The following is a 25419-nucleotide window of genomic DNA, read 5'->3' on the forward strand; positions in this document are numbered from 1 at the left end:
TCTATGTTCGTGTATCATTGTTTATTTAACATTATTCAGTTTTTTGTTTATCTGATTGATCAATACAACGACCATGCACATGTGCATTATATTGATAACACCCATACTCGTCACCGATCGTGCACATGTGCATTATGTTGATAACACCCATACTCGTCATCCGTAAACTGTTAACCATCATTAACATGAACATGCACATGTGCATCACGTTAACAACACCCCATAATCATAACTAATCATATTGTTAACCATTAATACATAATCGTGCACATGCGCATCGCATTGCCAACACCCTTTAATCATCTCCCTATAATCATATGTTAACCATCAATACATTTCCCATGCACATGTGCATCGTATCGCTAACACCCTATAATTATCACTCTAACACCCTATAATTATCACTGATAAACTGTTGACCCACTATAATCATCACTGGTAAACTGTTGACCCACTATAATCATCATCGATAAACTGTTGACCATGTATACATGGTTGATCGATAAACTGTTGACCATGTATACATCGTTGACCGTTTAAACATTGTGTGTACACATTCCATATGTTTTATTAATTATGATATTTATATCCTCTTTTTATTCATTTTATTTTTTGTTTATATATAGGAACAATCCTACATTGAGCATTGTACACATCGGTACATATTATGTTCAAAAGAATGGTATATATTATGTTCAAAATAAGGACAACCAAAAAAATACTTGAACTACTTATAAATTGTTATCACTTGTTTTTTGTTTACATTCCTTGTTTAGACTTATTTTTTATCTACTTAGCGGTGTAGTATTCACTGTTGTATTCATTTTATCTACTTATAAATTACCAATTAACATCATGCACATGTGCATTACCTAATGCGTGCATTTTCAACATTGAAGCCATAGCATGTAAACTTATCGATGCATTGTTTTTAGTGTCATTATGTTTTAAGTACATGTTTACTATTTCACTCCACATGGTTACTGTTTCGAACAATGCACATGTGCATAAATGTAAAATTATTAATTACATGTGATTCGTCTTCCTTTACATATACATCAACATATGTAATGTGGTACCCCAAACGTAATAGGGTACCACATACGTAATATGATATACACAAATATACAACATTTCAAAATATACACATACATTACCGACATGTTTATTGTTTTTTATTAATGCACATGTGCATTACCAACATTAACACATTATCACACAACTTTTGTGTTACAACAAATAAATATAACACCCTCATCATAAGAATCACGTAATCAGATCAACAATCATTATTACACATATGCAACACCAACATATACTATAGCAAACAACATATTACATCCTAAATTAACAATTATAACCATCTGTAATACATTATACAATACCAATATGTATGCTATTTCAAACTATTCATATGTGCAGTACCAACATTTCATCTACCAACAACATAATACATTAAATATTAACAAACAAGATCATTCGCCTCTGATAACGACAATTTTTTTTTACTATCTTCACCCTCATGTTCTTAAGTTGCATGTCTTGAATATCTTTATCTCTGTTGAATCTGCAATCAAACTTCTCACCACTACCTTTAAACATCCCCATGTGTCGCATAGTGAACACCTCGCAGCCTGAGGAGTAATAAAGGGATTTCGCTTACTTGTTCAATGTTTCATCGTGGTTTCGCTCACTTGTCCTCCTCTTTATACTTTTTTTTCTTCTTGTGCACCTACATGTGATATAAGTAATGTGTTTGCATAAATGATATCATTTAACATGAAAGTAATAAAAGGATGCACATGTGCATAAACTCCTAACTGCATCATCAAATATTAATCAACCTTTTTACCTATTTGTTTAACAGTTGCGTAATCATTTCCATTGCATGCGACATTTTTTTGACCCTTTATCCCTTGATTTCAAAACGAAAGTTACCTTCTTTGATTTTTCCGTTATTGATCTACAATAATAAAAAAACAAATGATTAACAAACATAAAATTTCAATGAATATGTGCATTAACATTAACTTTATCATTACTATATACACTATGCACATGTGCATCACTATGCACACGTGCATCAACATAAATTACATGGTTAACATATTCTGGCAAACTATGCGCATGTGCATAACTATGCACATGTACATGAATGCCCTTATTACCATATTCTGGCAAATTATGCACATGTGCCTAACTATGCACATTTGCATCCATATGACTTACCATATGGAAATAATCTGGCAAAATATGCATATGTGCATAACTATGCACATGTGCATTAACATGACTTACCTTATCAACAGGTTTGTTTCAATGAAAAAACCCTAACCCTTACCAAATCAAATTTCATATTACCACCAATCATAATTAACATTAATCACTAATAAAACTATTATGGAAAATTCTTCAAATGTGTATAACTATGCACATGTACAACGAAAAAAATGACCTTGTTGACAAATTCTAGCAGACTGTGTACACGTGCATAGCATTATTATGCACATGTGCATCAACATGAATGACCTTATTAACCTATTCTGGAAAATTATGCACATATGCATAATTATATACATTTGCACAACATGATTGACCTTATTAACCTAATCTAAAAATATACATATGTGCATAACTATGCACATGTGCATTAACACGACTTACCTTATCAACAGGTTTGCTTCAAAAAAAAAAACCCTAACCCTTACCAAATCAAATTTCGTATTACCACAAATCATATCTAACATTAGTCAGTAACAAAACTACATACAAAAAACACATAAATACCACATTACATATAGTTCTATCACAACAGTCACCTCTAATCTCTCAAAAATCATATATATCGAACGATTTTCACTAGTGCAGATATGAAACAATGATTTAAGCGTCATATTAACATATAAAAATCTGAATCGATGATTAAGCGTCATATTATCATATAAAAGTGCAAAACAAAGAGTATAAACTTACAAATTCACGAAACGGTGTAGCGACACTGAATAACCCGACAACAACTAGATTACGGCGAGTCCGTTGGACGTCTGTTCTTCAGATTCTCCCTAATTGTGTCACAATCTTCGATGATTATGGTTCTTATTGCCCTAATTTCGAGCAGATGACGAATATATGATCGATGATTCTGTTCTTATTGCCCTAATTTCGATTATACGACGAATACACCATGAATTGTAAGATTGAGATGGCGAATTTCAGAGATTTTGGTGTGTAGACGTGAATGGAGATGATGAATTTTTGAGATGTTGGAGTATCGGACATGAACTAAATGAAAAAATATGATTTAATTGTTCTTTGAAGTCCAGCAGGAGGAGGATGGGCATGTAATTTAATTTTTGTTATGTATTTACACTAATGCCCTCTATTCACATTGGTTCTCGCGGTTCTCGCAATAAGGGTGGTTCTCGCATGAACCCTACCCTACATATATATATATATATATATATATATATATATATATATATATATATATATATAGGGAGGGGCTCATGCGAGAACCACCCTTATTGTGAGAACCTTGAGAACCAATGTGAACACAACCTAAAATAGCTAAAAAAACCTAAAAAAACCTAACCCCCTCCCCCCCCCCCCCAAAAAAAAAAAAAACCTAAACCCCCCCCCCCAAAAAAAAAAACCTAACCCCCCCCCCCCCCCTCAAGCTAAATGCTAAAAAAAACCTAAAAAAAACCTAACCCCCCCCCCCTAAAGCTAAAATGCTAAAAACTAAACCCCCAAAAAACCTAAAAAAATCTAAAAAAAATCTTAAAAAAATCTAAAAATTTTTTTTTGAATTTTTTAATATTTTTTATGTTAAAATCGCTACTTTTAGAAGCAAAAAAAAAAATTTTTTTAAAAAAAATTAAAATTTTTTTTTGTTTCGAAAAGTAGCGATTTTTTTTATAAAAAATATTAAAAAAATCAAAAAAAATTTTTTTGTGTGATTTTTAGCTATTTTTAGGCATTTTTGGTGTGTTCACATTGGTTCTCGCGGTTCTCACAATAAGAGGTGGTTCTCGCATGATCTTCTCCCTATATATATATATATATACACGACAAAGATCCGTTAGGAACCACCCTTTATTGCGAGAACCGCGAGAACCAGTGTGAACACAAACAGTAATACCTAAAAAAATCTAAAAAACACCCAAATTTTGTTTTTTATTTTTTACTATTTTTTTGTAAAATTCGCTATATTTAGTTTACAATAAAAAAATAAAAAAAATTTCAAAAAAAAAAAAAATTTCGAGTCATAGTTATCCATGCACATGTGCATTTGTATATTTTCTTTGACAAATTCCGTAATTCATTACAAATATTAGACAATTGCACTTTCATTTACACTAACACGTGTAATACACTACTTTTTACGTTAACAATATTAGAAATGCACATGTGTATCTATATGTATCAACATCAAATAAGATGTTTTGGTACACTAATTTCTCTTTCATCTATCATTCCATCCATAATACACAAACATGCACATGTGCATTTTTGTTATTTCTTTGACAAATTCCGTAATTCATTACAACTATTAGACAATTGCACTTTCATTTACAGTACCATGTGTAATACAATAGTCTTTACATTACCAATATTAGAAATGCACATGTGCATCTATATGTATTAACATGAAATAAGGTGTTTTGGTACACTACATTGAATACACTTTCCCTTTCATCTATCATACCATCCATAATACACTACCATTATCTCCTACCATCCATAATACAATACCATTACCTCCTACCATCCATAATACAATACCATTACCAATATTTTCACTTTATTACATGTATGTAAACACCATTTATACCATCCAACCAACATATTACATCATAAATTGACAACTATAACCAAACCATCAACCACTAGATATAACGAACCAAGAAACATGTATATGGGCCTACTTCTCCATTCAAAATCACAAACTTTTTGTAACAAAACACGTTATATCATGGTTATACCTAATGATGCACATGTGCATTTTGAATATTGGTAATGTAAAAAGTAGTGAATTATGAATGGTATTGTAAATTAAAGTGCAATTGTCTATTCCCGATAACGTATTACCGAATTTGTCGAAGTAATGATACATATGCACATGTGCATGGATAACTGTTAATCGAAAAAAAAAACGTTTTTTTTTGTAACTAAATATAGCGAATTTTTTAGGAAAAATATTTAAAAAAAATAAAAAAATTTTTGAGTGCTTTTTTGATTTTTTTTTAGATTTTATTTTGTGTTCACATTGGTTCTCGCGGTTCTCGCAATAAGGGTGGTTCTCGCATGAACCTTACCCTATATATATATATATATATATATATATATATATATATAGAGCGGTTAACCTACATTATTAGTAATCGTACATTACATACGTGATAATCCTGACCGTAAGATCAAGGGATTAAAAGCGTGATTAAATAATTGTTTAAATGTCTGTCTAAAACATAATTATGTGAACCAAAGGTTAAAATGGTCAATTTCCTATACCTAAATACCCGGCTAAATCTCAGTATCTAATCAAAAAACCATATTTGATAATCAAAAATTTCGGTGAGTTTCAAACGATTCCGACCGACGGAGAAAGACGATTAACAACGGTGAACAACCAACGACCATCGATTTCACTTGAGAATGACGAATACGGCATTAAGAGGTATCGATTAAATCATCTTCTGAACCCCGTTTATTTTGTTAGCCAGTCCCAACTTTGTAGTTGAACTAATCGGCGGTTACATTATATGTTGAAGAAGCTAAAAGAGAAAGACGGAGCAAGAAAAGAAATGATCCGGTGAAGCCGGTGCACATTAGCGGCATAACTACAGGTTTGATGTTGATTGAAGTTTTTTAAGCCAAAATTAGGGTTGGTTAACTAGCGTTATTTGATAAGAACAAGCGTAATTTTTTGTTGATTCATTGATATGTAGTAGCGGGATTAGCAGGCTTAACATTAGATGATGATGATTCTTTTGAATGAACTAGCGGAATTAGGTTACCTTGTGAAATTGGGAATTTTACCACTTGATATTGGGGCGTCTGATCTAATTGTGAAATTGAATCGTTTGAGCTAAAAACGACATTAACTACAGGTTTGATGTTGATTGAAGTTTTTTAAGCCAAAATTAGGGTTGGTTAACTAGCGTTATTTGATAAGAACAAGCGTAATTTTTTGTTGATTCATTGATATGTAGTAGCGGGATTAGCAGGCTTAACATTAGATGATGATAATTCTTTTGAATGAACTAGCAGAATTAGGTTACATTGTGAAATTGGGAATTTTACCACTTGATATTGGGGCGTCTGATCTAATTGTGAAATTGAATCGTTTGAGCTAACAAACGACATTAGCATGATTGATATGTAATATTGAATTAGGTTACATTGTGAATTGGGAAATTTACAAGTTTTAAATATGAAACTTATAATATTGGGGCTTCTGCGGTAATTGTGAAATTGGTGATTTAGAGGTAACAAGCGGCATTAGCATGATTGCTATTACATATGTTGAATATTTGATATGACCTAGCGGTTCTAGCTTAAAAATTGTGAAATTGGAGATTTTGAGATAACAAGCGGCATTAGCATGATTGTTTGCTTGATTTAAATTTTGTATTGAAATATGTAGGGGTTGCTGATGATGATGATGATTTTGAGCCCCCGATTCAGTCGATAATGACAAAGCAACCTCAGAAATTAAAGGTTAATAAAAAGCATACAAAATTAAGTCTACAAGATGATGATGATGACTTTGAAGTACCTATTAGAGACTTGATAGTCAAAAGGGGTGAAAACACAAGAAAAAGGCCAAATACTACAACTAACCAAGATGGTGATGACTTTGAGCCAGTAAAAAAGAAACAATCGAAAAACGAAAAGCAGATGGATCCTATCGAGGGGAAACGGAAGATTACCGATGCAGAACCTATTAGGACAGAACCAAGACCGTACTATGATTATCATCATGATGTAATAAGCCTACGGTGCAGTCCTTCAGGTTTTATGGATACAGTTAAGCACTTTACTGAAGCGCAGGTGGCGGATGTGAAGAGCATTGGATTTGGTGAGGTCCTTAATATAAAGCTTTATCATATAAGCACACGTTTAGGGTATTGGCTCGTACGAAACTATGACGAGCAATACAGCACACTAAACATAGGAAATCACAAGATAGAAATCACCCGAGATTCAGTACATGACGTGTTTGGTATTCCAAAGGGTAATGTTATTGTACGAGAAAAAAATAAGCCTAGGAAAGGAGCAATAGTGGAGAAAAATACGGCTACTCAAGGCGCAGAAACAACCATAGATGAGTTCAAAAACCAGTGGCCAGACACAAACAAAATTACTCATACTTTACTTGCAAGAACTATGTCAAAGCAAACCACTGGCGGACGATTATTCAAGCTAAATTTCCTAGCCTACTGGAACACTTTGTTTGTAGAGATAACAAAGTCAACAACTGTTAAACAAAGTTTTCTACTTGCAATTGACAAAGAGGAAGACATTCCAAATCTGGATTGGTGCTCCTTCGTTTTAGAATCGCTGAAACGAACAAGACAAGGTTGGAAAAAGTTAGACTCACAATACAATGGCCCGGTTGCATTCCTAACGGTATGTTATGTACACATCTTTAAAGGTTATGCTAAATACGATATTAATATTAATAATTTGGTTTTTTTCAAAAAACAATATGCAGCTTCTATACAGCCATTATTTCAACAAAAGACACAAAATTTTCGATGAAGCTGTCAAAATGCCTGTCATACAGTATGTAACCTCTGGTATGATCGACGACGTGGAAGAATATTTATACAACAACGGGCCGCTAAATGTTGAAGATTGTGATGAAGTGGAGAAAGACGAAGGAGCAAATGATAATCGCCAGGATCAACAACATGTTACTGCCTCACGCATCAATGGCGATGATCATCAAAATCAAGAGTCTACGACCGCACCATTCGAAATCGTAAAACAGAACACTTCGACGCTGTACACTGACCTTTTCGCTGACAACATCCCGATACACGAGGCAGCTGCGGTACAAGAAAACCTCACCGAATTCAATACATTAGATCAGCGTATGGAAGATACGGATGAGTACATAATACCACCAGTGGATACGACACATGTCTACAACAGAAGAAACCTGGCTGGAAACCTGGATGGGGAAGATCCGATTGACGAAGGTAACATACCATGAAATACGGATTGGTTTGATGGGTGGAATCCGAATGAACATATTTCAGCTTTGAATTTAGATGAAATGGACATAGGGACACAAACGCAAAAAGAGATTGACTACTGCAGCACTCCGGTTCAACTAACCGGGGTGATCTATGATCATGCTGCGTGGGAAGCCTCGAAAAAAAGTAAAAAGGTAAACTGGATTTTTTGTTTTTGTTACTGTCAATAACACATGCTATAATACTTGTTTATGATGTTAGAAAATAATTACTGTACATGTAATAATGCATATTGGACAACAAATTAATAACGCATGGTTGGGGACTTCAGAATTTGACAGTTGGGGTTTCAAAAAATGAACGTATGCTGCTGCTGGTTTGGGCTGACATAAGTCTGGACTAAGGAAAAAATATATATGACTGTCAAATAGGAGGCCGATTAGCATAAATCTTGATGCCATAAAAAGTGCAATGGGCTTCTAATTTTATTTACTACCCACAAGTTTAAGCTGTTGGTCCAATTTTTTAGTAGTAACACATATCCTGATAATCACGCATGATATTAAAAAAAAATGAAACTTGGCTTCTTAGACTGGTAATCACGCTTGAACTTTTTGAATGTCCAATTCCGCAGGTGTTGTTGAAAACAATGGACAATAATATAAAGAAATACATTTCTCTGGTTTCGGATATGAATAATCTCGTTAAGGGGGTAAAGGAGAAGTTTTTCTGGGATGTTGAAATTATGGAAAGGTGTAAAAAATGGAATGATGCGGTTAAAAATACAGTTTCTAAAAATACAGTTTCGATACCTGATGAAGTAAGCTCTGCTGGTGATGAGGTGGTTCAAAACAAAGTTGGACAGGGTGGCGAAACAAATCAAGAGTTAGAGGGCGATGGAGATGCAAGGTTGGAACATGAAAACACAGGGAAAGATAAAGGTATATAATAATTTCTCTTATTTGTTAATATTTACAGGAAATTATGATTAATAAAAACCAAAACGTTTGGGATTTTATAGGATGTGATGATGTTCATAATACCCCATTTGATGATGGTGGTATTTCGGACTCATGCCTGGCTGCCTTACAAACCATCGAACCAGGCGTATACAGGCAGACTACAGAAGGTAACAAAATTACGTTCATTACTAAAAAAAGGTACATTTTTTTAGCTTGTGATTACAAAAAAATTAACCAAATCAAACATAAAAACAGTGGCACAAGCAGATGTGGTAAACAACATGGACCAACCTGTAAATTTGGCAGAGTGCAGTCAGCAACAAGCACATAAACATAATACAATAACCGACGCCTATGATAAAGAAAAGCCTCCGACAACATCCGCTGATGAACCTGATGAAGTGACCGAAGCAGAAATGCAGTCGGTTGAGACACTTTTAAAATTGGCTCCAATCCTACAAACATCAAGTGCAAGTAATCAAAAGACTCATGTGTCAGCGAACACAAATAAAACGGATGGCGAGAGGCATACACACCTAGTGAGAACGCGTATCAACATGATCAGGGAAAAGAACGAAAAGCGGATGGCAGAACTAGGTGACGCATACAGATCACCTTACTGCAACAGGGTAACCAACTTATATGAGCCACTTTTGGGACGTGACCAAACAATCATCTGTTATCTCTTAGCTCCGGTGGGAGATATTGGGTAAGATTTTTAACCCTAATAATTAGTTTAAAAATTTCATCTTTTTTTAAACTTTTCTTTGTTGGTATTAAAAAACAGGACATTGATATACAAGTCTGACAGTGGAGTCGAAACGCTAAAAATCATATTTGAAACCTTCCACCCATCGCAATACATATCATATGGTGGAATGGACGCATTTGTAGATGTTTTAAACTTTGAAGAGAAAAAAAGGGACAAAAAATCATCACCCTACAGGTTGTTCTTGCCAACTACAATATTGGTAAGTTTTTCAACAATAATCACGCAAGGTTGAAAATTTAATATGTTAATCACGCATGGTTGCATTTTTATATATTACACACCCGTGTATTAATGTTTAATGAATACATGTTTAATGTTACCCAACCATTCTATATTATAATCACTCTTGTTAACGCTTAAATGGAGCGATGGATTTTAATGAGAAAAATCACGAAAATTCTTGTAGCAAGACGAAATGTTTGAGCCAAAAATCACAGATACTGATCGATTGAAAGTATTCGGACCAAGCGTAGACGATATATTGTGTAAGTATCAGGTGAAGAAAGTTGACAAAGTTGATCTCATCTTCATTCCAGTACTACTTTCTGATCATTACTGGTGCCTATGCTTTAACATGAAAAATGGAGATATCGAGTTAATAGATAACTCTAGGTATGCCGAATCGTTTACCAAACGCTACCGTGGACGCCCCGAAAAGCTGGTAATTCTAAGTAGCTTTTTATTATTATGATGAATAGGTACTAATATGATTTTTTATCGTGCTTATAGCGGAGAGTTCTAATACTATACCTAAAAGGCAAAATTGGACAAAAAGAGTGGATAACAAAGTTGGAAAAGGCAAAAATAATTCGAAAGGAAATGGATTGGAGAACTCTTCAAAACGGTTGTGACTGTGGTGTCTTCACTATGAGACATATGGAGACATACAAGGGCAAATCTCCATGGAATGCAGGGTTTAAAACGGAAGACCAAAAGAAGATTCAAGATTCACAACTACGGTTTTTGCGGTACAGGTATCTTAGTAAGATTGTATTGTCCGACTACAATCTTATAAGGAAAGAGGTATACGACAAAGCTACGGACTTTATGAAGAATTCGATACCCGCAGATGCTTTGCACGATCTAGATAGCAAAATAAGTAACAGATTGGATCAGTTCTTCAACCTCAAAAAGGGGAAACAAAATGAAAAGTCGTAGGACTACTATCTTGCTGTCTTTTGTTCCAAACATCTTTGACATGTTGGATTTTTTATTTTTATTTATAATTCTAATAATTTCTGGTTATAAACATAAACTACTCGGACATTTTCATTATTCAAACACACAACTTTCATACAAAATATAAAACACTTAGATAGACATGATTTCACACCCCATATGATTGACGATACATAATAACCATCAGAAATAAGTCTCTAAAAACTGGATCTTCAACTCCATAGAGCATCCTAAGACGGTAATGGCGTCCGCAAGTTGTTTTAACTGTTTCTCATCCCGCTTGCCAAGATCAACCATAAACATCATAGCCACCTCTTTGACACTTGAATCTGACATACCAGACAACAAATTCAGTATCTCTTCTCTCCTTTTCATGTTCTCTCTAACCCTATGAATGTTAGTTTCCAGCAAGTCCTTACAAGACTTGTCTTCAGCTATTTGATCCTCGATTCTCTTTTTTAGATAAGCACGCATACCAGATGACGAAGACGAACCACTCGATGAATTACAAGAATCTGCCATATTTTAAAATAAAAATTGAACGGATAAAAATTGAACGGTTTTCCAACGATATATAAAAGGGAATTGCAGAGCAAGAGGACAATATAAAATTATTGACCATGACAGCTGTTTTTTTTTTTTTTTTGTAGTTTTCTTGGCCCATTACAAGTACATATGTTATGTAACTAAAAATCACGCATGATACAAATTAGATTGCTTTTATGTAAAATCACGCAAGATACAAGTTAGATTCCTTTTATATAAAAAAAACGCTTGAAGTTAGGAAATCACGCATGTCCAATTTATACCGCAGGAATTAAAAAAAATAACGCATGCCCAGGTTTTATCCCGCATGAAGTGATAATTAGACAAACATTATCAGTATACAAATACAACTTGATATATAAAATACTTATCACTCCAAATAATGAAACCCTATAACTAGATAGACTACTGTTAAGTCGATATGACTTGTAATGATGTAAAATATTAAATTTAACTTACCAAAAATATCTCTCAACTACCAAAATTAATTACGCAGTAACACACATATATGATTCACTCACCCCCCATTAGGCATATACTCAAAAAAAATATATATCAAACTCTCTTCAAAAACAACAATGTCGACAGATCCCGCGAACGAAGCAATCAAGGAGCTCTTGAATACCCGCAGGTTAACGGAACTTGCTTCTAATGTTAACTCTTGTAACAATATTCTGGATGTGCAGGGAAGGCTATTAGAACAACAAAAAAAAAAAAAAACCAGGAAGTGTGGGGAATGCTGCTGGAAGAACCAAAGTCTTTGTTGAGGGAGAAAGGAATACAACTGATGAAGGATCAAGCATCTGCAGATAACTTGGTATACTCATATCTGAAAGATGCAGTGGAGACCGTTGAAGAGAAGATGGAGACGTCCGAGAAGGAGGTTGGGAAGATAATGTCACCGAAGTAGGTGGTATGGCTGATTAATACACTATTTTGTTGATTTTCGGGATGACCTAATGTGTTGTTGGTATTTTGAACAATGGTAGTTTTAAGTCTAGTTTTATGTGTATTGAACTTATATGTGGGGGTATATTTTGGTAAATCATCCACCCATAGCTAGTTATGATGATGAGAATCAGTGTTATATCACTTGATGTCTCATACTTTTTTGAATGTTGCTTTAGCAATATTGATATGAAAAAAGTGCATGTTAATTATTATCACGCATGAGTTTTTATTTTATTACGCTAGTTATGGAGATGAGAATCAGTGTTTGGTCACTTGAAGTCTCCATTTCAAATAGTCCTGTGTATGGTTATGATTAATCACAAAAAAGGGGTAAAAAAATCAATTGAGATATTTAATCACGCATATCATGTAAAAAAACATGTGAATGTCATAGATTACATAAAGTTCAGTCATAACAAAATCATTAAATATGGAATGTTTATGTTGTTCAAACACTACTCGTCTTCGCATTCAAAATCACTATCTTCTGCTTCGTCGGACTCCTCAAACTCCTCTTCGTCACCAGTTTCAACCTCCTCTTCCTCTTCATCAACTAAATTAGGATCCTTCTCTAACTGAATTGCTCTTCTTTTCCTCCCCTCCTTATTGGCAACCTTATCAGCAGCAGTAGCTTCACCCTTTAACACCTTGCAAGTTCGAATGTCATGACCTTTGATATTGCAGTGACTGCATGTCTGACCTCTCTTGCCTTTTAGACTAATAATTTTCTCTTTTTTTGATTTAATGCGCTTATGTGAACCGCGTCCTTTGTTTCTAATACCAGTTGGCACACGGACTGTAGGTGGATCGTCAGTGTTTGGTTTCTCGTAACCAATTAACCTTGAATATCTATCAAACTTAGGGTCGATGGGCTTGGTTATGCGAAGTTCATCAACCATTTCTTTCATCTCTCTCATCCGATCCTTGACTATAAGTAGATGATCGAAATCTTTGATCAGGTTACCAATAAGATACTCTCCAGTCTGCATAATCTCATACGCAACCTCTTTGGCCTTTTTATGCGCATCATCACCGTCAACAGTAATATCAAATGTATTATTAAGATCATTCGGTACCACATCTTTAGTCCATCTTCTCATTACATACTTGTTGGGAATTTCCTTCACTTTGAACATCTTGAACACGAAATATATATGCTTGCACAACAATCCATATTGTTCAAACCTGCGACAAGTGCATAATGCAATTACATCCTCCCCCTTCTTGAAACATACCTACACAAAAAAATAATAAAAATAAAATAAAAAGGAAACATGGTTTGGCAATAAACGCATATTAGCTGGTGTATATACTATTACCTCTAATAAACCGTCGCCGTGAGCTTTCCAATCCTTCATACTTATCTTCAAAAAAGGTTCCTCAATTTTAGTCTCCATCGGAAGGCACTCGGACAGTGTTCCTTGTAACTCTGTCTGTTGATCAGCAAAAATTGACCTGGTGTAAATTTTCATGGCATCATCCTCTAGAGTAGATTCAGAAAAGTTATCGGGGACTGTATTTCTAGATATATGGTCATTCTTCCGATGGTTGAATCTTTGAATGTCCATTGCACCATCAAAATGGTTAAAGAACTCAACAAGGGTAAGTTGAGAATTCGCCACTTGACAGAAAAAATGGTTTTCGCTCTCTGATCTAGAAGTGGTCCGCATAAGCCCAGACATAGGCTCATGACGATAGAACGCTGGGATCCACGAAGATCTCATGCCAAACATATCATCAATCCACTTATTCTCAGTTAGACCGAAATCAATCATTATCAGCTTCCAGTCTCTCTCAAACGTTTCTGGCGTAATCGAATCTGTCCATACAATGTCACACATACGTCTCTTAAAGTCTTCGTTATTGCACAGCTGATGTCCGACCTATTAAACCAAAGAATTGGAACTTATTGAACAAGGGTAATGAAAAAAATGAATAATGAACATAATAACGCATGATGAAAATAATAACGCATGATGAATATTTTTAGTCTGGGCAAATAAACATATGAAGCCAATACAACTACTACGCCAGTTCTAAACATAATCACGCATACTCTATTTGAACCTAACCTTATCAGCAAGTTTCTTCATTATGTGCCACATACATAATCTGTGCCTACTCTTATCGAACACTGCTTCGATGGCTTGTTTCATCGCGGGATCCTGATCAGTGACAACCACATTCGGCTGCTTACCAAATGAGTTCAAAAATGACTGTAAAAGCCACTTGTATGATTCAATGCTTTCGGATGCTAAAAACCCGGCTCCAAGTGTCACATTTCGACAATGATTATCAATACCAGTAAAAGGTACAAAAACCATTTTATACCTTCAAAATGTGAATTCAAAAAATGAATAAAAAAACAAGATGATTATAAAAAAAAATAACAGTAATAAGCTTGAAGTGATGACTAACTTGTTGGTTTTAAATGTAGCATCAAACTATATGACATCTCCAAACTCAGCATAATTACGTTTGCACAAGCCATCGGCCCAAAACAGGTCGGTTAATCGTTTGTTTTCATCGACCGAATGAAAGAATGAATAATCAACCATAAACTGCTTTTTATCGGTCAACCTATTGATAACCATATCTGCATCATACTGTCCGATGTAGCTATGTATCCTAGCTCTAAAATTCTTGCAATCGTCTTTAGTTGCGCCTACATTTTCAAACCCTCCGTATCTTTTTCTCATTATATTAAAGGCTTTCACTGGCCCAAGATTCAATGTACCAAGCTCCCATATCATCTATTCTTGTGTCTCAGACAGATGTCTATAAGCTGGTAATAAGTGCATATCTTTGGGGCACACGAATGAATGATTATGAGATTGAACAAACTTATCAACCTTAAACAACACCCCATCCGTCGAACAAAGCTTAATTTGTGCTTTACAGCCGGTTCGAATAGTCGGTCTGTTCCTACGTTTATATGGCTTAGACAACTTCGAATAATTCTCATCAAATACCTGTGGTTTATACCCCTCTTTTGAACACACAAAATATTTAGACTTGATAATACCACCAACATGATGTTCACCTCCTTTTCGAGCGGAGAACCCTGCCTTCTTGGCATATGTCTGATAAAAAACATATGCTTGTTCTATGGAAGAGAACTCCATTCCAATAACAGGAACACATGATGAAGCTACCTCTGGGATATACAATCTTTCATCTACATTTAAAAAATGACAACAAGAAAATATTATAAACATACAGAGAAATTAAATAAAATCACGAAAATTGAAACAAAAAAAAAAATTACGCATCAACTATAAATAACGCATGTAATATAATAACGCTTCAGAATCTAATACCGCATAAACAAAAAACAACCAGTAAATTAAACTTCTCTTGAATTCAAACAAACACTCGTGATTAAAAATACATTTAAGAAAACTAATAATTGTGAAAATGATGGAGATAAAACACAACACATTTAATAAAGCCATTTACTTTACAACTTACTAGTCTGATCGTCTAAGGTAACGTTGTTGTCTGATGTCGGATTTCCGATATTGCTCTGCATCATCATGTCCGGTATCGACCTCATCATCTTCAAATTCGACATCATCTATGTTTCGAGCATTACTACTCTGTGGATCCATTACAAAGAAAAAACTGATGAAACCCTACTCGCCCACCAATAACCGCTAATTTTATAATTTGAAAATGGAAATTAATTGAAACTGAAACTGATCGTAATTACCGGGATGCTGGAGATAACGAACTCGCGTAATTTCCTTGTTTTTAGTAAATGTCTGAATTACCCCTGTGACAAGAATGAAAAATACTAATCTGCCCTTAATGATTAAACCCTAATTGCGAGATGATCAAACAGATCTGACGGTCAGCATATTAGCGTACGTGAAGTACGACTACCCCTTTTGTACATTATACTTCCTCTATATATATATATATATATATATATATATATATATATAGGGAGGGGCTCATGCGAGAACCACCCTTATTGTGAGAACCTTGAGAACCAATGTGAACACAACCTAAAAAAACCTAAAAAAACCTAAAAAAACCTAACCCCTCCCCCCCCCCCCAAAAAAAAACCTAAACCCCCCCCCCCCAAAAAAAAAAAAAAACCTAACCCCCCCCTCAAGCTAAATGCTAAAAAAAACCTAACCCCACCCCCCCTAAAGCTAAAATGCTAAAAACTAAACCCCAAAAAAACCTAAAAAAATCTAAAAAAAATCTTAAAAAAATCTAAAAATTTTTTTTGACTTTTTTTAATATTTTTATGTTAAAATCGCTACTTTTAGAAGCAAAAAAAAAAAATTTTAAAAAAAAATTAAAATTTTTTTTTGTTTCGAAAAGTAGCGATTTTTTTTATAAAAAATATTAAAAAATTCAAAAAAAATTTTTTTGTGTGATTTTTAGCTATTTTTAGGCATTTTTGGTGTGTTCACATTGGTTCTCGCGGTTCTCACAATAAGAGGTGGTTCTCGCATGATCTTCTCCCTATATATATATATATATATATACACGACAAAGATCCGTTAGGAACCACCCTTTATTGCGAGAACCGCGAGAACCAGTGTGAACACAAACAGTAATACCTAAAAAAATCTAAAAAACACCCAAATTTTGTTTTTTATTTTTTACTATTTTTTTGTAAAATTCGCTATATTTAGTTTACAATAAAAAAATAAAAAAAATTTCAAAAAAAAAAAAAATTTCGAGTCATAGTTATCCATGCACATGTGCATTTGTATATTTTCTTTGACAAATTCCGTAATTCATTACAAATATTAGACAATTGCACTTTCATTTACACTAACACGTGTAATACACTACTTTTTACGTTAACAATATTAGAAATGCACATGTGTATCTATATGTATCAACATCAAATAAGATGTTTTGGTACACTAATTTCTCTTTCATCTATCATTCCATCCATAATACACAAACATGCACATGTGCATTTTTGTTATTTCTTTGACAAATTCCGTAATTCATTACAACTATTAGACAATTGCACTTTCATTTACAGTACCATGTGTAATACAATAGTCTTTACATTACCAATATTAGAAATGCACATGTGCATCTATATGTATTAACATGAAATAAGGTGTTTTGGTACACTACATTGAATACACTTTCCCTTTCATCTATCATACCATCCATAATACACTACCATTATCTCCTACCATCCATAATACAATACCATTACCTCCTACCATCCATAATACAATACCATTACCAATATTTTCACTTTATTACATGTATGTAAACACCATTTATACCATCCAACCAACATATTACATCATAAATTGACAACTATAACCAAACCATCAACCACTAGATATAACGAACCAAGAAACATGTATATGGGCCTACTTCTCCATTCAAAATCACAAACTTTTTGTAACAAAACACGTTATATCATGGTTATACCTAATGATGCACATGTGCATTTTGAATATTGGTAATGTAAAAAGTAGTGAATTATGAATGGTATTGTAAATTAAAGTGCAATTGTCTATTCCCGATAACGTATTACCGAATTTGTCGAAGTAATGATACATATGCACATGTGCATGGATAACTGTTAATCGAAAAAAAAAACGTTTTTTTTTGTAACTAAATATAGCGAATTTTTTAGGAAAAATATTTAAAAAAAATAAAAAAATTTTTGAGTGCTTTTTTGATTTTTTTTTAGATTTTATTTTGTGTTCACATTGGTTCTCGCGGTTCTCGCAATAAGGGTGGTTCTCGCATGAACCTTACCCTATATATATATATATATATATATATATATATATAGAGCGGTTAACCTACATTATTAGTAATCGTACATTACATACGTGATAATCCTGACCGTAAGATCAAGGGATTAAAAGCGTGATTAAATAATTGTTTAAATGTCTGTCTAAAACATAATTATGTGAACCAAAGGTTAAAATGGTCAATTTCCTATACCTAAATACCCGGCTAAAACTCAGTATCTAATCAAAAAACCATATTTGATAATCAAAAATTTCGGTGAGTTTCAAACGATTCCGACCGACGGAGAAAGACGACTAACAACGGTGAACAACCAACGACCATCGATTTCACTTGAGAATGACGAATACGGCATTAAGAGGTATCGATTAAATCATCTTCTGAACCCCGTTTATTTTGTTAGCCAGTCCCAACTTTGTAGTTGAACTAATCGGCGGTTACATTATATGTTGAAGAAGCTAAAAGAGAAAGACGGAGCAAGAAAAGAAATGATCCGGTGAAGCCGGTGCACATTAGCGGCATAACTACAGGTTTGATGTTGATTGAAGTTTTTTAAGCCAAAATTAGGGTTGGTTAACTAGCGTTATTTGATAAGAACAAGCGTAATTTTTTGTTGATTCATTGATATGTAGTAGCGGGATTAGCAGGCTTAACATTAGATGATGATGATTCTTTTGAATGAACTAGCGGAATTAGGTTACCTTGTGAAATTGGGAATTTTACCACTTGATATTGGGGCGTCTGATCTAATTGTGAAATTGAATCGTTTGAGCTAACAAACGACATTAACTACAGGTTTGATGTTGATTGAAGTTTTTTAAGCCAAAATTAGGGTTGGTTAACTAGCGTTATTTGATAAGAACAAGCGTAATTTTTTGTTGATTCATTGATATGTAGTAGCGGGATTAGCAGGCTTAACATTAGATGATGATGATTCTTTTGAATGAACTAGCGGAATTAGGTTACATTGTGAAATTGGGAATTTTACCACTTGATATTGGGGCGTCTGATCTAATTGTGAAATTGAATCGTTTGAGCTAACAAACGACATTAGCATGATTGATATGTAATATTGAATTAGGTTACATTGTGAATTGGGAAATTTACAAGTTTTAAATATGAAACTTATAATATTGGGGCTTCTGCGGTAATTGTGAAATTGGTGATTTAGAGGTAACAAGCGGCATTAGCATGATTGCTATTACATATGTTGAATATTTGATATGACCTAGCGGTTCTAGCTTAAAAATTGTGAAATTGGAGATTTTGAGATAACAAGCGGCATTAGCATGATTGTTTGCTTGATTTAAATTTTGTATTGAAATATGATGTAGGGGTTGCTGATGATGATGATGATTTTGAGCCCCCGATTCAGTCGATAATGACAAAGCAACCTCAGAAATTAAAGGTTAATAAAAAGCATACAAAATTAAGTCTACAAGATGATGATGATGACTTTGAAGTACCTATTAGAGACTTGATAGTCAAAAGGGGTGAAAACACAAGAAAAAGGCCAAATACTACAACTAACCAAGATGGTGATGACTTTGAGCCAGTAAAAAAGAAACAATCGAAAAACGAAAAGCAGATGGATCCTATCGAGGGGAAACGGAAGATTACCGATGCAGAACCTATTAGGACAGAACCAAGACCGTACTATGATTATCATCATGATGTAATAAGCCTACGGTGCAGTCCTTCAGGTTTTATGGATACAGTTAAGCACTTTACTGAAGCGCAGGTGGCGGATGTGAAGAGCATTGGATTTGGTGAGGTCCTTAATATAAAGCTTTATCATATAAGCACACGTTTAGGGTATTGGCTCGTACGAAACTATGACGAGCAATACAGCACACTAAACATAGGAAATCACAAGATAGAAATCACCCGAGATTCAGTACATGACGTGTTTGGTATTCCAAAGGGTAATGTTATTGTACGAGAAAAATATAAGCCTAGGAAAGGAGCAATAGTGGAGAAAAATACGGCTACTCAAGGCGCAGAAACAACCATAGATGAGTTCAAAAACCAGTGGCCAGACACAAACAAAATTACTCATACTTTACTTGCAAGAACTATGTCAAAGCAAACCACTGGCGGACGATTATTCAAGCTAAATTTCCTAGCCTACTGGAACACTTTGTTTGTAGAGATAACAAAGTCAACAACTGTTAAACAAAGTTTTCTACTTGCAATTGACAAAGAGGAAGACATTCCAAATCTGGATTGGTGCTCCTTCGTTTTAGAATCGCTGAAACGAACAAGACAAGGTTGGAAAAAGTTAGACTCACAATACAATGGCCCGGTTGCATTCCTAACGGTATGTTATGTACACATCTTTAAAGGTTATGCTAAATACGATATTAATATTAATAATTTGGTTTTTTTCAATAAACAATATGCAGCTTCTATACAACCATTATTTCAACAAAAGACACAAAATTTTCGATGAAGCTGGTGAAAATGCCTGTCATACAGTATGTAACCTCTGGTATGATCGACGACGTGGAAGAATATTTATACAACAACGGGCCGCTAAATGTTGAAGATTGTGATGAAGTGGAGAAAGACGAAGGAGCAAATGATAATCGCCAGGATTAACAACATGTTACTGCCTCACGCATCAATGGCGATGATCATCAAAATCAAGAGTCTACGACCGCACCATTCGAAATCGTAAAACAGAACACTTCGACGCTGTACACTGACCTTTTCGCTGACAACATCCCGATACACGAGGCAGCTGCGGTACAAGAAAACCTCACCGAATTCAATACATTAGATCAGCGTATGGAAGATACGGATGAGTACATAATACCACCAGTGGATACGACACATGTCTACAACAGAAGAAACCTGGCTGGAAACCTGGATGGGGAAGATCCGATTGACGAAGGTGACATACCATCAAATACGGATTGGTTTGATGGGTGGAATCCGAATGAACATATTTTAGCTTTGAATTTAGATGAAATGGACATAGGGACATGTCACACCCCGAATTCCACGTGTCTCACCGGTGGGCCCGGTGGGGGATTACCGTGACGATGTTGGCAACAATATAGTCAAACCACACAATTATATAATGCACAGCGGAAGCATAAGATAAATATAAAAATTTCAACCTCTGATCATAATATCAATGTATTACAGAGTTGAATATCCACAGTGGATCGAAAATAAAAGTAAGGTATTGTTCCATTAGATACTGCAATCAAGCTTGCGAGGCTTATCCCGACGCTAGGGAGCTAATACCAGCCAATTACGTTTAGGTACCTGCACTTAATCTTTTTTTTTTTGGGGAAAATACGTCAGTTTACACTGGTAAATACATTCAACTGACACATTTGAAAATGTTTATTAAAATTGATTTGAATGCACAAGGCACAAACTCTTTTATAACTTGGGAAAATTCATAATGATCTTGTGAACGTTTTACATGTTCTTTTATGCGTTCAGTAGCCCGGGTCGTGCCGGGTTAAAGATTTATAGACACACCACGTTTGCGTAAAACCGTAGTACAGAAACCAACGGCTACGTCTTTTAGTTTTAATGTCGACACTTTATACCGGGTGTACGCCTACACCGGGATGTCGATGGTCGTGGCCATTTCGTAAAATGATGCCAAGGATATCCGGGACAACGGTCATTAAACCCCCCAAAGGCTTATAAGCAACAAAACTGTTTAAATGAGCCGATCATATTATTTAGTTATCCACCTAAGCGATGGACGAATATAGTGCTCAATCAAGCGGTATTAATATACCGTAACCCAAGCCCATATAGGGGAAATAAGTCAAAAGTATTTACCTTTGCAAGTATTAATCCTTAATTTAGATCAAGTCACCGATAGCTTTTACTGGGGCTCCTAATCTGGAACGAAGGTTTTAATTAACCTCTTAGAATCCTAACGGTCCTTACAGTAGCCGTAGCTTAAACCGGTTGATTCCGATATATATAGATATGGTTAATTCGCACGAAAAGGCGAAAACCGAGAATGGAGTATGATTTGGACCCAACAAGTTCAGAGACTTGTTTCATATGGGTTTATAGTTCATACTCTGGATTTTGGGGTTCAAATAGTATAATTTGACCCGTATCGGCTATTGCACGAAAACTAGTTTCATGAGCCGTACCGTGTGCGCGAATAGGCGAAACGGTTAACCATAAGAGTCGTACGCTTATTTCCTAAGTCAATATGCCTTAAAAGTATTTTGGTATCAGTAGGATACCTTCCGTAATGCCCGTAACGAGTTTAAATTATTATTATGCCCCGTAGGGGCTTTTCGGTCATTTTAAAGACTTTTAAAAAGGCTTTTCGAGTTCTACAGGAAATCTGAGTTTCCCGAACAGCTTATAAAGCTTAAAATACTTTATTTATTATTTAAAACCAGTGGCAACTGGAATCGGGTCAACAGACCTTGTAGAACTCCCGTTTTGGCCAAAAAGGGCATATTCGGTATTTACCGAACCGTAGCCATAACCGCAGGTTATGAGCAAGGTAAAAATTATTAAAAATCTTTGAAATTCCCAAAATATTATTTTACCACAGTGGGTAAAAGTTTTAGTGACGAAAACTTGGGTTAGATGGGCGTTATGCTAATTGCGCCGTTAATTGTAAAACTTTCTTAAAAGTGCGCCTTTTAGCATAACTCTCATTCTAGACCTCGGATTGACGTGAAACTTCAGGGACATGCTTATAATTTAATAAGCAAGGTTTTGGTCCGTTCACGTGTCCGAAATACTCGTTTTAATTTTAAAAGGCCGTTACGGTCAACTTTTAGGCGAATGACGGAAATAGGTAAAAGACTCGGATAACTCATGAACCGACCACAGAGGCGTATACCAACATGTGACCTGGTCCTAAGAGAGTCCTAAGGTATCTTTATACCTCACTAAAACGGGTCAGAACTGGAGTCAAAGCAAAAGTCAAACTTTTGCGACATTCGGCTCCGAACCGGTTCTATATAGTAAATGATCGATTCAAACGAGCGCAAACATGTTTATATACTTATTATCATGTTTTATGATTATCAAAACAGGTTCCATAACATATATATCACAGATTATGCTTAAATTGCTAAAATAGCTTTCTGTTGACTTTTTAACCGCGCGTTTGACTCGATATTTGACATAGTTAGAGTGGTGATCAGGGGGAACCATTTTAGAGGTTTAATACCCACATAAATACCAACTCATAACCATTTTTGATTCGTCATGAGACTGAATCGTTTGCAAGATATTGCAATGACAACCGTTAGTTACGACGGTTGCGTTTATAGGCTATAACTATGGAAATGTGAAACCAAAATGGTTATGAACGACTTACAGAAGTTAACTCTTGATGAGAGAACAGAAGGGAAAGCTAGAGAGCTCTTGAATGATCAGTTATAAGTGTTTTTGAGTTGTGTGATTGGTAATGCACAAGAAGTGGCTATTTATAGCCAAAGAAGGCCACTTATGATCATTACAAGCTCTACTATCAGTCCAGAGCTGATGGGTAGTTGTCCCCTAAATGTATGGGTCATTTGTAGGGTGCCCATGCCCCATAATTACATGCATAATCGTTCACAAGTTCCAAAAGCCAAGTAGTTACCATTTTTCTGCATCTGGGCACTTTACGCGGCCCGCATGGGAGATCCCATGCTTTTTAACGCGGGTCGCCTAAAGTTAAGAAATCAGGCGAGTTATAAGGGAGGCTCGCGGCCCGCCTCAACTTATGTTGAAACTTCACGCGGGTCGCCTAAGGTTATATTTTCTGAATTTTTAAATCTTTTGTCATGATTATCAGAATCGGGCCATTAATAACGAAATCTTTCGTAATGATTTGCCTGACCTTTCGGTTTTGAAGGGGTAACTTTGCGGTTTGGCCCTCGGTTATTTACCGATAGGGGCCTCGTGTTAATTACCCGCATTATTAAGTCCCCGGTTTATTTATTATTTATATTGGAAAGCCTTAACTTTCACTGTTGACGCTTTTAACCCTTCTTCTACGAATTCGATCGTAACTTTCTTGTTTCATATCGAAACTTCGCGAAATTCATATATATTATTTTAGTGTGGGTATACTACCGTTACAAAGTCTTGGGAACGTTAAAGGGTCACTCAGAGGTATTATTAAACATGTTGACACAGTTAACCCCTGTAGTTTGTAATCTCTCACTTTCTTTCGCGTTTTGTTTTTGTACGATCTATAATTTATTCGTTTGAAGGTTTAAGCATTATTTAGGGATACTATACAGTATATTTACCCTTGTTGACATTTATAACCCTCGAATTTATATACTTTCAAGGTTTGTCAAAATTAGTCCTTTATTTATTATAGATGCCACGTGTAATCAAATGACACGTGTTAACACATCATTGGACACAAAATTTCGAGGTGTTACATCCTCACCCCCTTAAAATAAATCTCGACCCGAGATTTACTCAAATAAATAGGGGTATTTTTCTTTCATTGTAGCTTCGACTTCCCACGTATATTCAGGACCTCTACGAGCATCCCATTTGACTTTTACAATCGGTACGTGCTTTCTGCGAAGCTTCTTTACCTGTCGATCTTCAATCGACAAGGGTTTTTCTATAAACTTTAAGCTCTCATCTATATGCACATCTGTGTGTGGAATCACCAACGATTCGTCGGCGAAGCACTTTTTGAGATTGCAGATGTGGAACACATTGTGAATTCCATTGAGCTCTTCAGGCAAGTTTAGTTTATAGGCAACTGATCCGACTCGTTCAATGACCTCAAAAGGCCCTATGTATCTCGGACTCAGCTTGCCCTTCTTGCCGAAACGCATCACCCCTTCCAGGGTGACACTTTAAGTAATACTTTTCACCCACTTCGAAGTGAAAATCCTTACGCTTTGGATCAGCGTAGCTCTTCTGCCTATCACGGGCAGCCTTGAGACGCTCCCGGATCTGGACAATCTTGTCCGTTGTCTGGAAAACATCTCTGGTCCCGATAATTGGACCTCTCCTACTTCCGCCCAACAAAGGCGATCTGCATTTCCTACCAATAATGCCTCAAAAGGCGCCAGCCCTTATGTGG

The 25419-nt window shown here is 35.2% G+C and overlaps 4 protein-coding genes across 6 annotated transcripts in view; 3 read left to right on the top strand and 1 right to left on the bottom strand.

Annotated features, from left to right (window-relative positions):
- The first annotated feature begins 5479 nt into the window (after positions 1–5479).
- Positions 5480–10082, top strand: LOC110885909. 3 transcript variants are annotated; one of them, XM_035979144.1, is made up of 8 exons: positions 5480–5680; positions 5775–5849; positions 6650–7635; positions 7721–8401; positions 9065–9148; positions 9229–9336; positions 9425–9878; positions 9957–10082. In XM_035979144.1, exons 1-4 carry the CDS (start codon positions 5659–5661, stop codon positions 8222–8224), a joined length of 1587 nt encoding a protein of 528 aa, XP_035835037.1. In that variant the 5' UTR covers positions 5480–5658; the 3' UTR covers positions 8225–8401; positions 9065–9148; positions 9229–9336; positions 9425–9878; positions 9957–10082. The 3 variants fall into 3 exon arrangements, with proteins under 3 accessions (XP_035835037.1, XP_035835039.1, XP_021989338.1); XM_035979146.1 differs by having other exon boundaries at positions 5778–5849; XM_022133646.2 differs by lacking the exons at positions 9065–9148; positions 9229–9336; positions 9425–9878; positions 9957–10082 and adding an exon at positions 8842–8954.
- A 299-nt stretch (positions 10083–10381) lies between these two features.
- Positions 10382–11196, top strand: LOC110910363. The gene is made up of 2 exons (XM_022155033.2): positions 10382–10602; positions 10671–11196. Exons 1-2 carry the CDS (start codon positions 10516–10518, stop codon positions 11097–11099), a joined length of 516 nt encoding a protein of 171 aa, XP_022010725.1. The 5' UTR covers positions 10382–10515; the 3' UTR covers positions 11100–11196.
- A 1876-nt stretch (positions 11197–13072) lies between these two features.
- LOC110885927 (protein FAR1-RELATED SEQUENCE 5-like) lies at positions 13073–15370 on the bottom strand. Its single transcript, XM_022133668.1, has 4 exons — positions 15120–15370; positions 14690–14948; positions 13937–14500; positions 13073–13852 (listed from the first exon to the last, which is right to left on the bottom strand). The coding sequence occupies exons 1-4, from the start codon at positions 15368–15370 to the stop codon at positions 13073–13075; spliced, it is 1854 nt and encodes a 617-aa protein (XP_021989360.1).
- A 3286-nt stretch (positions 15371–18656) lies between these two features.
- The window catches only part of LOC110885937, a 17580-nt gene continuing 10817 nt past the window's right edge, over positions 18657–25419 (top strand). Inside the window, exons 1-5 of the mRNA XM_035980182.1 lie at positions 18657–18729; positions 18824–18898; positions 19703–20688; positions 20774–20845; positions 21054–21289. Of these exons, the coding sequence (XP_035836075.1) occupies positions 18708–18729; positions 18824–18898; positions 19703–20688; positions 20774–20845; positions 21054–21289 (1391 nt within the window). The 5' untranslated portion in view covers positions 18657–18707. The remainder of the gene's footprint in view (positions 18730–18823; positions 18899–19702; positions 20689–20773; positions 20846–21053; positions 21290–25419) is intronic.

Source organism: Helianthus annuus, chromosome 2 (genome assembly GCF_002127325.2).
Source record: "Helianthus annuus cultivar XRQ/B chromosome 2, HanXRQr2.0-SUNRISE, whole genome shotgun sequence".
NCBI classification, from domain to species: Eukaryota; Viridiplantae; Streptophyta; class Magnoliopsida; order Asterales; family Asteraceae; genus Helianthus; species Helianthus annuus.